Source organism: Pseudophryne corroboree, chromosome 8, assembly GCF_028390025.1.
Source record: "Pseudophryne corroboree isolate aPseCor3 chromosome 8, aPseCor3.hap2, whole genome shotgun sequence".
NCBI lineage: Eukaryota > Metazoa > Chordata > Amphibia > Anura > Myobatrachidae > Pseudophryne > Pseudophryne corroboree.
The window spans coordinates 238,381,701-238,395,044 of record NC_086451.1 but is presented as its reverse complement, the minus strand read 5'-3'; the positions used below and the strand labels follow the sequence as shown (position 1 = coordinate 238,395,044).

Here is a 13,344-nt window from a genome sequence, read left to right as displayed (position 1 = left end):
TCCCTCTGGAGCTAATGGTGTCCAGTAGCCTTAGAAGCACAAACTAGCTGCAAGCAGGTAGGTTTGCTTCTCTCCCCTAAGTCCCACGTAGCAGTGAGTCTGTTGCCAGCAGATCTCACTACAAATAAAAAACCTAACAAATACTTTCTTTTTTAGTGAGTTCAGGAGAGCCCACTAAGTGCATCCAGCTCTGGCCGGGCACAGATTCTAACTGACGTCTGGAGGAGGGGCATAGAGGGAGGAGCCAGTGCACACCAGATATAATAGTACCTAATCTTTCTTTAAAGAGTGCCCAGTCTCCTGCGGAGCCCGTCTATTCCCCCATGGTCCTTACGGAGTACCCAGCATCCACTAGGACGTCAGAGAAAATTTCCTGCTGAGATCAACTTGGAATTACCCCCAATATACAGACAGAAACCCCCCCCATAAAAATCCTGCGTTTGCGACTGCATGTCTTGCTGAAATCTAAATTTGTCTGCACGTTAATCACAGCAGCTGCTAATCATCAGTCTGTTGTGGGAGTGACTGTGACCGCGGTGTGAGACTGGGAGCGCGCACCGTGGGATGACTGCCTGTGCAATGCGCATGCGTCATGGACTAGGCTGCCCGTAGACTGATAACGCGAAGCAGTACGTAGTGCGCATGTGCAGTGCGGCTCACGGCCGGGTGTGTCGGTTCCGCCGTCTATTGGTCCTGGTTTCCGGTCAGTATGTCGGACGCCTCGGTGGCCGATACCCGCCGTCTAAACTCCAAACCCCAGGACCTGACAGACGCGTATGGCCCGCCCAGCAACTTCCTCGAGATTGATATCTTCAACCCGCAGACAGTGGGAGTCGGACGAAACCGGTACACCGTGTACGAGGTCCGCATGCGGGTGAGTGATTTGGGCATATGGAGGATGCGCCCTCACCTCTGCTGTGTGCCACCGTTTCAAGCAGATTTTGGGTGCATTGGCCCCAGTCATCTGTTGGATCCTCATCTGTGCACTATGCCTGCCCCTGTCAATTGGTGTAGCTGTATTATGGGCGCAGCAAGCGCCTGTCACTTGGCAGGGTGTTCACGAGGCTGAAGTTTACGTCTTATTTGGCAAGCTGCTTATTCACTTCTTATTCGAGCTACAAGCTTCTTATTCAGATCATTCAGATTTGCAAGGGTTAATGAGTCTTGGGCAACAAATTTGACACATGAAATGAAGAGAGGAGGGTCCCTTGCATATGACCCACATATACTTTGCCTTGCCCAAGGCTGGTTTGGTCATGAAATACGCTGGCAAAATGGGCACTTTTAACACCATGATTTTCTATTTTGAATAAGTAGCTGTAGTTTTGCAAGGGTGAATGAGTCTCTGGCAACAAATTTGACACCTGAAATCAACACTTGTATATGAACCACATGTATTTTGTCTTGCCCAACACTGGTTTGGGCATGAAATACGCTTGGAAAGTGGGCACATAGACCATATTATGATTTACTATTTTGAATAAGTAGCTGTAGTGTTGCAAGGGTTAACGAGTCTTGGTCAACAAATTTGAATCCTAAAATCAACAGAGGAGGATCACTTACATATGACCCACATGTAGTTTGCCTTGTCCAACGCTGTTTTGGGCATGAAATACGCTGGCAAAGTGGGCTTATACTCCATAAATTACAATTTTGAATAAGTAGCTGTAGGTTTGCAATGCTTAATGAGTCTTGGGCAACAAATTTGACACGAATTCGCCCCCGTCCCCGATGGTGGGGGCCTGCGCATAGGCACTAATGCGCAGCGCCTTTGGCAAAATTTTCATTTGCCGGGGCACTAGCTGCCTGATTGACAGGCAGGGGTGTGGTCTGGGGTAGAGACCTGGCGTGCACATAGAAACGCTGGGCGCGTCCCAGGGAACGCAGGCGTTCCCCTTGCCTGTTCGGGGCGGGTGGATGATGTCGCATGACGTCAGCGCGCATTCCGATAACGTACAAATATGTCCAGCCGCCGAGTGAGTCCTGGCTCACGCTGTGGCTGCAAGTGTCGGAGCCAGGAGGAGAAATCCTTCTATGGTAAGTAACATCCGTTCGCAGCCCTGCACAGGCGCTTGGGGGGAGGGGGTGCGTTCTAAGGAACCGCGTTACTCTGCTGCCTATGCTCCGAACACACGCAGTTTAGTGAGCAGGTCTGAATTACCATGTTGTGTTAGATATATATATATATATAGATATAGATATATATATATATATATATATATATATATATATATAGATATACCAAAAGACGGCACTCACTGGTCTCATACAGAATCAATAGACAGCATCCTATTGATTCTGTATGAGACCAGTGAGTGCCGTCTTTTGGTATATCTGCATGCTTTCTGCCGACGCAGCACCTTGGCAAGGTACATCTTGGGACAGAAGTGAGTGCCGACCATTTGGAAATTATATATATATATATATATATATATATATATTCTAACACAAAAACAATACTCCCCTCCTGCGCTATTCTATTATAATATAAGGGATGTGAGAAAAAGTATCCAGACTATACTAGTACAACTGGCTGCCTAATTCCACTAAGTTCCCTGTTAGAGGGAATTAAACATAGAAATGGAGTAAGAAATAGAGGAATAGGGGCCCAAGGATTATGTCAACCCCAAAATTTAAAGAACCTCCGAAAATTACACGGTATGATTAGATCTGGCATTAAAATATAAAAATATACTGTTCATTTAATAATTTATTTAAAAAAATACAGAAGCATACATGGTGTCATCATATTACATAGTTAACAAGATGCAAATCTCCTGTGTTTTGTGGAAGGGTGCAGATAAACTTCTGCCTGTATCCTTAATCTTCCTTATTGAGTATTCGGAGATAACATCAGAAAATATAAAAAAAAAATATATATTTCTCTATCGTCCTAGTGGATGCTGGGGTTCCTGAAAGGACCATGGGGAATAGCGGCTCCGCAGGAGACAGGGCACAAAAAGTAAAGCTTTAGGATCAGGTGGTGTGCACTGGCTCCTCCCCCTATGACCCTCCTCCAAGCCTCAGTTAGATTTTTGTGCCCGGCCGAGAAGGGTGCAATCTAGGTGGCTCTCCTAAAGAGCTGCTTAGAAAAGTTTAGCTTAGGTTTTTTATTTTACAGTGAGTCCTGCTGGCAACAGGATCACTGCAACGAGGGACTTAGGGGAGAAGAAGTGAACTCACCTGCGTGCAGGATGGATTGGCTTCTTTGGCTACTGGACATTAGCTCCAGAGGGACGATCACAGGTACAGCCTGGATGGTCACCGGAGCCTCGCCGCCGGCCCCCTTGCAGATGCTGAAACGAGAAGAAGGTCCAGAATCGGCGGCAGAAGACTCCTCAGTCTTCTTAAGGTAGCGCACAGCACTGCAGCTGTGCGCCATTTCCTCTCGGCACACTTCACACGGCAGTCACTGAGGGTGCAGGGCGCTGGGAGGGGGGCGCCCTGGGAGGCAATGTAAACCTATTTTTTGGCAAAAAATACCTCACATATAGCCTCCGGGGGCTATATGGAGATATTTAACCCCTGCCAGAATCCGTTGAAGAGCGGGAGACGAGCCCGCCGAAAAAGGGGCGGGGCCTATCTCCTCAGCACACAGCGCCATTTTCCCTCACAGAAAGGCTGGAGGGAAGGCTCCCAGGCTCTCCCCTGCACTGCACTACAGAAACAGGGTTAAAACAGAGAGGGGGGGCACTAATTTGGCGTTAGAAATATATAAAAAGATGCTATAAGGGAAAACACTTATATAAGGTTGTCCCTATATAATTATAGCGTTTTTTGGTGTGTGCTGGCAAACTCTCCCTCTGTCTCTCCAAAGGGCTAGTGGGTCCTGTCCTCTATCAGAGCATTCCCTGTGTGTGTGCTGTGTGTCGGTACGTGTGTGTCGACATGTATGAGGACGATGTTGGTGAGGAGGCGGAGCAATTGCCTGTAATGGTGATGTCACTCTCTAGGGAGTCGACACCGGAATGGATGGCTTATTTAGGGAACTACGTGATAATGTCAACACGCTGCAAGGTCGGTTGACGACATGAGACGGCCGACAAACAATTAGTACCGGTCCAGACGTCTCAAAAACACCGTCAGGGGTTTTAAAACGCCCGTTTACCTTAGTCGGTCGACACAGACACGGACACTGAATCCAGTGTCGACGGTGAATAAACAAACGTATTCCTTATTAGGGCCACACGTTAAGGGCAATGAAGGAGGTGTTACATATTTCTGATACTACAAGTACCACAAAAGAGGGTATTATGTGGGATGTGAAAAAACTACCTGTAGTTTTTCCTGAATCAGATAAATTAAATGAAGTGTGTGATGATGCGTGGGTTCCCCCCGATAGAAAATTATTGGCGGTATACCCTTTCCCGCCAGAAGTTAGGGCGCGTTGGGAAACACCCCTTAGGGTGGATAAGGCGCTCACACGCTTATCAAAACAAGTGGCGGTACCGTCTATAGATAGGGCCGTCCTCAAGGAGCCAGCTGACAGGAGGCTGGAAAATATCATATAAAAGTATATACACACATACTGGTGTTATACTGCGACCAGCGATCGCCTCAGCCTGGATGTGCAGAGCTGGGGTGGCTTGGTCGGATTCCCTGACTAAAAATATTGATACCCTTGACAGGGACAGTATTTTATTGACTATAGAGCATTTAAAGGATGCATTTCTATATATGCGAGATGCACAGAGGGATATTTGCACTCTGGCATCAAGAGTAAGTGCGATGTCCATATCTGCCAGAAGATGTTTATGGACACGACAGTGGTCAGGTGATGCAGATTCCAAACGGCACATGGAAGTATTGCCGTATAAAGGGGAGGAGTTATTTGGGGTCGGTCCATCGGACCTGGTGGCCACGGCAACAGCTGGAAAATCCACCTTTTTTACCCCAAGTCACATCTCAGCAGAAAAAGACACCGTCTTTTCAGCCTCAGTCCTTTCGTCCCTATAAGAGTCATATTTGCCCAGGGATAGAGGAAAGGGAAGAAGACTGCAGCAGGCAGCCCATTCCCAGGAACAGAAGCCTTCCACCGCTTCTGCCAAGCTCTCAGCATGACGCTGGGACCGTACAGGACCCCTGGATCCTACAAGTAGTATCCCAGGGGTACAGATTGGAATGTCGAAACGTTTCCCCCTCGCAGGCTCCTGAAGTCTGCTTTACCAAGGTATCCCTCCGACAAGGAGGCAGTATGGGAAAAAAAATTCACAAGCTGTATTCCCAGCAGGTGATAATCAAATTACCCCTCCTACAACAAGGAAAGGGGTATTATTCCACACTATATTGTGGTACTGAAGCCAGAAGGCTAGGTGAGACCTATTCTAAATCTAAAAAAATTTGAACACTTACAAAGGTTCAAATCAAGATGGAGTCACTCAGAGCAGTGATAACGAACCAGGAAGAAGGGGACTATATAGTGTCCCGGGACATCAGGGATGCTTACCTCCATGTCCCAAATTTGCCCTTCTCACTAAGGGTACCTCAGGTTCGTGGTATAGAACTGTCACTGTCAGTTTCAGACGCTGCCGTTTGGATTGTCCACGGCACCCCGGGTCTTTACCAAGGTAATGGCCGAAATGATGATTCTTCTTCGAAGAAAAGGCATCTTAATTACCCCTTACTTGGACGATCTCCTGATAAGGGCAAAGTCCAGGGAACAGTTGGAGGTCGGAGTAGCACTATCTCGGATACTGCTACAACAGCACGGATGGATTCTAAATATTCCAAAATCGCAGCTGATCCTGACGACACGTCTGCTGTGCCTAGGGATGATTCTGGACACAGTCCAGAAAAAGGTGTTTCTCCCGGAAGAGAAAGCCAGGGAGTTATCCGAGCTAGTCAAGAACCTCCTAAAACCAGGAAAAGTGTCAGTGCATCATTGCACAAGGGTCCTGGTAAAAATGGTGGCTTCCTACGAAGCAATTCCATTCGGCAGATTTCACGCAAGAACTTTTCAGTGGGATCTGCTGGACAAATGGTCCGGATCGCATCTTCAGATGCATCAGCGGATAACCCTATATCCAAGGACAAGGGTGTCTCTCCTGTGGTGGTTACAGAGTGCTCATCTTCTAGAGAGCCGCAGATTCGGCATTCAGGATTGGATGCTGGTGACCACGGAGGCCAGCCCGAGAGGCTGGGGAGCAGTCACACAAGGAAAAAATTTCCAGGGAGTGTGATCAAGTCTGGAGACTTTTCTCCACATAAATATACTGGAGCTAAGGGTAAATTTATAATGCTCTAAGCTTAGCAAGACCTCTGCTTCAAGGTCAGCCGGTATTGATCCAGTGGGAAAAACATCACGGCAGTCGCCCACGTAAACAGACAGGGCGGCACAAGAAGCAGGAGGGCAATGGCAAAAACTGCAAGGACTTTTCGCTGGGCGGAAAATCATGTGATAGCACTGTCAGCAGTGTTTCACTCCGGGAGTGGAAACTGGGAAGCAGACTTCCTCAGCAGGCACGACCTCCACCCGGGAGAGTGGAAACTTCATCGGGAAGTTTTTCCACATGATTGTGAACCGTTGGGAAATACCAAAGGTGGACATGATGGCGTCCCGTCTGAACAAAAAACGGGACAGGTATTGCGCCAGGTCAAGAGACCCTCGGGCAATAGCTGTGGACGTTCTGGTAACACCGTGGGTGTACCAGTCGGTGTATGTGTTCCCTCCTCTGCTTCTCATACCTAAGGTACTGAGAATTATAAGACGTAGAGGAGTAAGAACTATACTCATGGCTCCGGATTGGCCAAGAAGGACTTGGTACCCGGAACTTCAAGAGATGCTCACAGAGGACTTATGGCCTCTGCCGCTAAGAAGGGACTTGCTTCAGCAAGTACCATGTCTGTTCCAAGACTTACCGCAGCTGCGTTTGACGGCATGGCGGTGGAACGCCGGATCCTAAGGGAAAAAGGCATTCCGGAAGAGGTCATTCCTACCCTGGTCAAAGCCAGGAAGGAGGTGACCGCACAACATTATCACCACATGTGGCGAAAATATGTTGCGTGGTGTGAGGCCAGGAAGGCCCCACAAAGAAATTTCAACTCGGTCGATTCCTGCATTTCCTGCAAACAGGAGTGTCTATGGGCCTCAAATTGGGGCCCATTAAGGTTCAAATTTCGGCCCTGTCGATTTTCTTCCAGAAAAAATTGGCTTCAGTTCCTGAAGTCCAGAAGTTTGTCAAGGGAGTATTGCATATACAACCCCCTTTTGTGCCTCCAGTGGCACTGTGGGATCTCAACGTAGTTCTGGGATTCCTCAAATCACATTGGTTTAAAACCAGTCAAATCTGTGGATTTGAAGCATCTCACATGAAAAGTGACCATGCTCTTGGCCCTGGCCTGGGCCAGGCGAGTGTCAAATTGGTGGGTTTTTTCTCAAAAAAGCCCATATCTGTTTGTCCATTCGGACAGGGCAGAGCTGCGGACTCGTCCCCAGTTCTCTCCCTAAGGTGGTGTCAGTGTTTCACCTGAACCAGCTTATTGTGGTGCCTTGCGCCTACTAGGGACTTGGAGGACTCCAAGTTGCTGGATGTTGTCAGGGCCCTGAAAGTATAGGTTCCAGGACGGCTGGAGTCAGGAAAACTGACTTGCTGTTATCCTGTATGCACCCAACAAACTGGGTGCTCTTGCTTCTAAGCAGACTATTGCTAGTTGGATGTGTAATACAATTCAGCTTGCACATTCTGTGGCAGGCCTGCCACAGCCAAAATATGTAAATGCCCATTCCACAAGGAAGGTGGGCTCATCTTGGGCGGCTGCCCGAGGGGTCTCGGCTTTACAACTTTGCCGAGCGGCTATTTAGTCAGGGGCAAACACGTTTGTAAAATCCTACAAATTTGATACCCTGGCTAAGGAGGACCTGGAGTTCTCTCATTCGGTGCTGCAGAGTCATCCGCACTCTCCCGCCCGTTTGGGAGCTTTGGTATAATCCCCATGGTCCTTTCAGGAACCCCAGCATCCACTAGGACGATAGAGAAAATAAGAATTTACTTACCGATAATTCTATTTCTCGGAGTCCGTAGTGGATGCTGGGCGCCCATCCCAAGTGCGGATTATCTGCATTATTTGTACATAGTTACAAAAATCGGGTTATTATTGTTGTGAGCCATCTTTTCAGAGGCTCCGCTGTTATCATACTGTTAACTGGGTTCAGATCACAGGTTGTACAGTGTGATTGGTGTGGCTGGTATGAGTCTTACCCGGGATTCAAAATCCTTCCTTATTGTGTACGCTCGTCCGGGCACAGTATCCTAACTGAGGCTTGGAGGAGGGTCATAGGGGGAGGAGCCAGTGCACACCACCTGATCCTAAAGCTTTACTTTTTGTGCCGTCTCCTGCGGAGCCGCTATTCCCCATGGTCCTTTCAGGAACCCCAGCATCCACTACGGACTCCGAGAAATAGAATTATCGGTAAGTAAATTCTTATTTTATATATATATATATATATATATATATATATATATATATATATATATATATATATATATATATATATTATATATATATATATTTATTATTATTATTTTTTTCCATGTACGGTCGCACTCTCATCAACAGTTATTCAGACAACATCTGGGGTTGCACCCAAAAAGTCCAGAATCCAGACCTCCAAATATAGAAAAACACATAGAGGGGCACTCACTAGAATAGTTTTGCACTTAAAAAAAAAATAGTTTTCATTCATACTTATCAGCACATTTATATGATATTGGGGTGAGTGCCCCTCTATGTATGTGTGTGTGTGTGTGTGTGTGTGTGTGTGTGTGTGTGTGTGTGTATATATATATATATATATATATATATATATATATTATGCAATACTAGATTGAAAAAATCTGCACTGCTCTCCACTGTCTTTCTGCCCCTACCACTCCACTCTCTCTACGATTTACCTCTCTACCTCAACCCCTCTCTCTCTCACCCCAACCCTTCACTTTCCAGTCCCTATCTGCGCCAACCCTGCCACACTCTTTCTCACCCAGTTCATATCTGAGGAGCAGCAGCATAGGCGTGCGCAGCACATTTTATTAGAGGGTGCACAATTGGAGGGGCGTGTCTATCACCGCCTACCGGGCATCAATGCAAAAGTATTAAAACATGAATGACTACTTTACTATAGATGAAGTATATATTACATTCTCCCCCCTGGCTCTCTCTCCCCTAACAGGCTGCTGCCTGCAGCAGACACTCAGTGACGGTTGCTGGCTGCCCTGCCCACCAAAGTAAAGTCAGCGTCAGTCACATTTATTTACTAATTCAATTTTTTTGTTTGTTTCTCCTTAGCTGCTTTCCTAAAGGATGATCCAACTCCACAGGCAGCGTCTGTAGTCCTGTCCTCTCTAAGAGAAACACTGTCTGGCTCCTGCTTGGTGAGTTGGAATCAGGCCTGGCACTCTGTTTACAGCCGCGCAAATCTGTGAGCGACACAGGCGGGCAGCCGTGCGTGCGGTGTGATGTCATCGCATCACACCGGGCCCAGTAATGTGTGTGGAGGCAAAATACATGTGGGTCATATGCAAGTGTCCCCACTCTGTTGACTTCAGGTGTCAAATTTGTTGTCCGAGACTCGTTAACTCTTGCAAAAATACAGCTTATTCAAAATAGTAAACCATAATATGGTGTATGTGCCCACTTTGCCGGCGTATTTCATGCCCAAACCAGTGTTGGGCAAGACAAAATACATGTGGGTTATATGCAAGGGACTCTCCTCTGTTGATTTCAGGTGTCAAATTTGTTGCCCAAGACTCATTAACTGTTGCAAAACCAAATGATCTGAAGAAACTGGAGCTAGAATAAGAAGTGAATAAGAAACTGGAGCTAGAATAAGAAGTGAATAAGAAGCTAACTTCAGCCTCGTAGGGTGTTCTATGTTTGCTGGCCCATCACCTGGTGTAGAAGAGTGTGCACATTCTGGCCCCTTGTGTCAAGGTGAAATATTAGATGTATGTCAGCCCTTGTTGTTTTTTGTATTGGTATTTGCAGGTTCTGGCCGCCATGGCCTGGCAGAGCACGGTGTGCCGGCGCTGGCCGCCGTGGCTTGGCAGAGCACGGTGTGCCGGCGCTGGCCGCCATGGCCTGGCAGGGCATGGTGTGCCGACGCTGGCCGCCGTGGCTTGGCAGGGAACGATGTGCCGGCGCTGGCCGCCATGGCCTGGCAGAGCACGGTGTGCTGACGCTGGCCGCCATGGCCTGGTGGAGTATGGACTGGCTGATGTCAGCTGGTGGAGCATTGTGTGCGGTTACTTGTGTGGCAACCTATATGTCAGTTACTGGAACACTGTGCACACACAGGCCTTGTGACTTGGTTGTGTGGATGCTTTGTACCCCTATCACCTGATGAGCAGGTTGTGCTCATACCACTCCTCACACCTTTGGAGCAGTTTGTGTGCCCACCAATACCCTGTCACCTAGAGGAGCAGTGTGTGGGCAAGTCTAGCCATGTGGGGAAAAAAATGTGAACAGATCTCTGGTGGTAAGTGATATCTTAATGAAGTTAACATTTAAGTGCAATATTTATCCCAATTGTATATTAACTTGGAAGAGGCTGAAATGTTAGCACATATCTAGACAGGATCCCATGGCGACCTATTAATGCACCTGATTATTGGCCTCCCATTTTCACCTCATTGAAAGCCATTTGTTCAGTACATTTGCCAGGAGCCATTAGAACAAGCCTCTGGCAATTAGTGTATTAACAGCACTATAGCTGCTGTTATTTTGCATAAGTGCCCACTTTGATTTGTTGGTCACCCAGGCAATGCCAGAGTAAGCAGGGTTTTAATGTAGTGCATCTCTTGCATTAGCATAGCAGTTCTGTTTCTACGGGGTACACTGTGATTCCACAGGGAATTTCATCGGGGTGTAGAGTTGGATCTTGATCTGAGGCACCAACAGGCTAAACGCTCTGACTGTTCCCAGGATGCATAGCGCCGCTTCCAGGCACTGGAGCTCAGTTTGTAAGTTGGTGCCTGCAGTGCAGGCAGCTAACGGAGGGCTGCTCTGGGCAGCCCTGATAAGAGCTTTTACAGAAGATAGAAAACTTCAAGGGCCGCAGCATAGGTACTTACAAGTGCTATATGTCATTCTGACATATGCTGCGGCCCCCTCACCTCCCCTGGCGGCGCTGTATACTCCCGCACCCTGGTTGCCGGGTACTTACAGCGGAGGGCACACTCGCTGCTCTCCAGGATCGCGTGGCCACATCAAGGTAAGAGGGTCACCCAGGCGGGACCCACTAGGAAATCGCGATCCGGTGCGGTCTCTAGGAGACGGACTGCGCGCGCTTGCGTGGACACTGTGGCCGTACCAGGGACCCCATCGCACGTCACTGGGCTGTACAGGGACCCCACTAGACAACCAGGGCAAGGGCACAGGTTGGATTCCATAAAAATCCGTTTTGCTAAGGCCCGCAGTACCCAGTGGTGAAGTCCAGCAAGGGGATAAGGCTCTGACCTGTAGCCCCTCCCCCATGCGCCATTTACTGCAAATGTTCCTGCCCTGGAGCTGCTTCTCTTTGTCTCCCTCACTCCCTGTCAGTGTTTGGACCCATTACACACATGCTGAGCTGATTCTGGGACTGCTGGGCAATGTGTCCTTTGTAAAGCCGCCTGCCTCATCAGCGCTGTGCATTTACAGGACACTTAAGTATTCTACATGTCATTTAGACAGTGTTAGTTAAGAACAAGTGCAAACATTCAAGGATATTGAGTACAAGTACCCTGGGATATACATCCAGTCTTTACTGTGCATTGTTATATCTATATATCTACATAGCTTTGCTTAGTAGTGCAGTTACTTAGTATTGCTAGTCCAATGCTGTGACATTTTTGTTTGGTACCCTGGGGGGGGCAAGTGCAACGGGTGGTCTTCTGTATGCCGACTGACGGGATCCCGACGCACAGTATACCGGCGCCGGGATCCCGACAGCCGGCATACCGACACTTATTCTCCCTCGTGGGGGTTCACGACCCCCCTGGAGGGAGAATAAAATAGTGTAGCGCGCCACCGTGCCCGTGGCGAGCGCAGCGAGCTCGCAAGGGGCTCATTTGCGCTCGCCACACTGTCGGTAAGCCGGCGGTCGGGCTCCCGGCGCCGGTATGCTGGTCGCCGGGAGCCCGACCGCCGGCATATCGTAGTGAACCCAGTGCAACAGGGTTTTCATATAATATAGTGTTTCACAGGATATACATTTTTGGTATTTTTCTCTGTGTATTACAATCACAATATACCTCTTAAGTCTTCTGTGTGTGCTCTGCTTGCAGTCACACTATACAGGGGATTTTTGTAAGGTATTTTGTCTGCTTTTATTGTACTACTTCGCCCTATGGTAGCACTTTCATATAATGGCCGCTAAACAGGGTGATAGTTCCATGGCTGATCCTGCAACATGCAGTGCTAATGCTATGTATTTTTCTGAGGAAAATAGTGCAGCTGAGGGTTCAGGTACTTGGGGTTTTATACCCCTCAGTCAGTCTGCAGCAACGGGGGGAAATCAATACTCGCCGTGGGCTACCTTCTCTAATTTACTGACTACACTAGTAACTATACTTGCGCCCCCTATGGGACCTCCTGTGTTATTACAGCCACATATTGTCCCTGCAGTTAATCCGCCATGGGCAGATACTCTGTCCTCTCAGTTACAGCAATTAAATCAGTCTTTGGCTAAGCAAAATCCTAACCCTCGCCTGCCTAAGACCGAGGGGTCATCTAAGCGGGCCATTACTTCCTCACAATCCACACATGTTTTGGATACTTCATCCGATGAAGATGGCGCATATACTGACCCCTCAGACACTGATGCAGATGCTTCTGATGGGGAATCTATGACACAAGTGGATGCTCCTGACCTCTTGGAGGCTATCGGGCTGATTCTTCAAATTGATGATGAACCACCACCTCCGGCTACCTCTAAGAAACCAATAAATTCAAGCATCAGAAGGTTACTAAATTAGTTTTCTCTATCGTCCTAGTGGATGCTGGGGTTCCTGAAAGGACCATGGGGAATAGCGGCTCCGCAGGAGACAGGGCACAAAAGTTAAGCTTTAGGATCAGGTGGTGTGCACTGGCTCCTCCCCCTATGACCCTCCTCCAAGCCTCAGTTAGGTTTTTGTGCCCGGCCGAGAAGGGTGCAATCTAGGTGGCTCTCCTAAAGAGCTGCTTAGAAAAGTTTAGTTTTAGGTTTTTTATTTTACAGTGAGTCCTGCTGGCAACAGGATCACTGCATCGAGGGACTTAGGGGAGAAGAAGTGAACTCACCTGCGTGCAGGATGGATTGGCTTCTTAGGCTACTGGACATTAGCTCCAGAGGGACGATCACAGGTACAGCCTGGATGGGTCACCGGAGCC

At 48.2% G+C, this 13,344-nt stretch overlaps 1 protein-coding gene across 1 annotated transcript in view; it reads left to right on the top strand.

Annotated features, from left to right (window-relative positions):
- The first annotated feature begins 600 nt into the window (after nt 1-600).
- Nucleotides 601-13,344, top strand: part of SNX12 (sorting nexin 12) — a 67,993-nt gene continuing 55,249 nt past the window's right edge. The window contains exon 1 of the mRNA XM_063937130.1: nt 601-874. Within this exon, the coding sequence (XP_063793200.1) occupies nt 710-874 (165 nt within the window). The 5' untranslated portion in view covers nt 601-709. The remainder of the gene's footprint in view (nt 875-13,344) is intronic.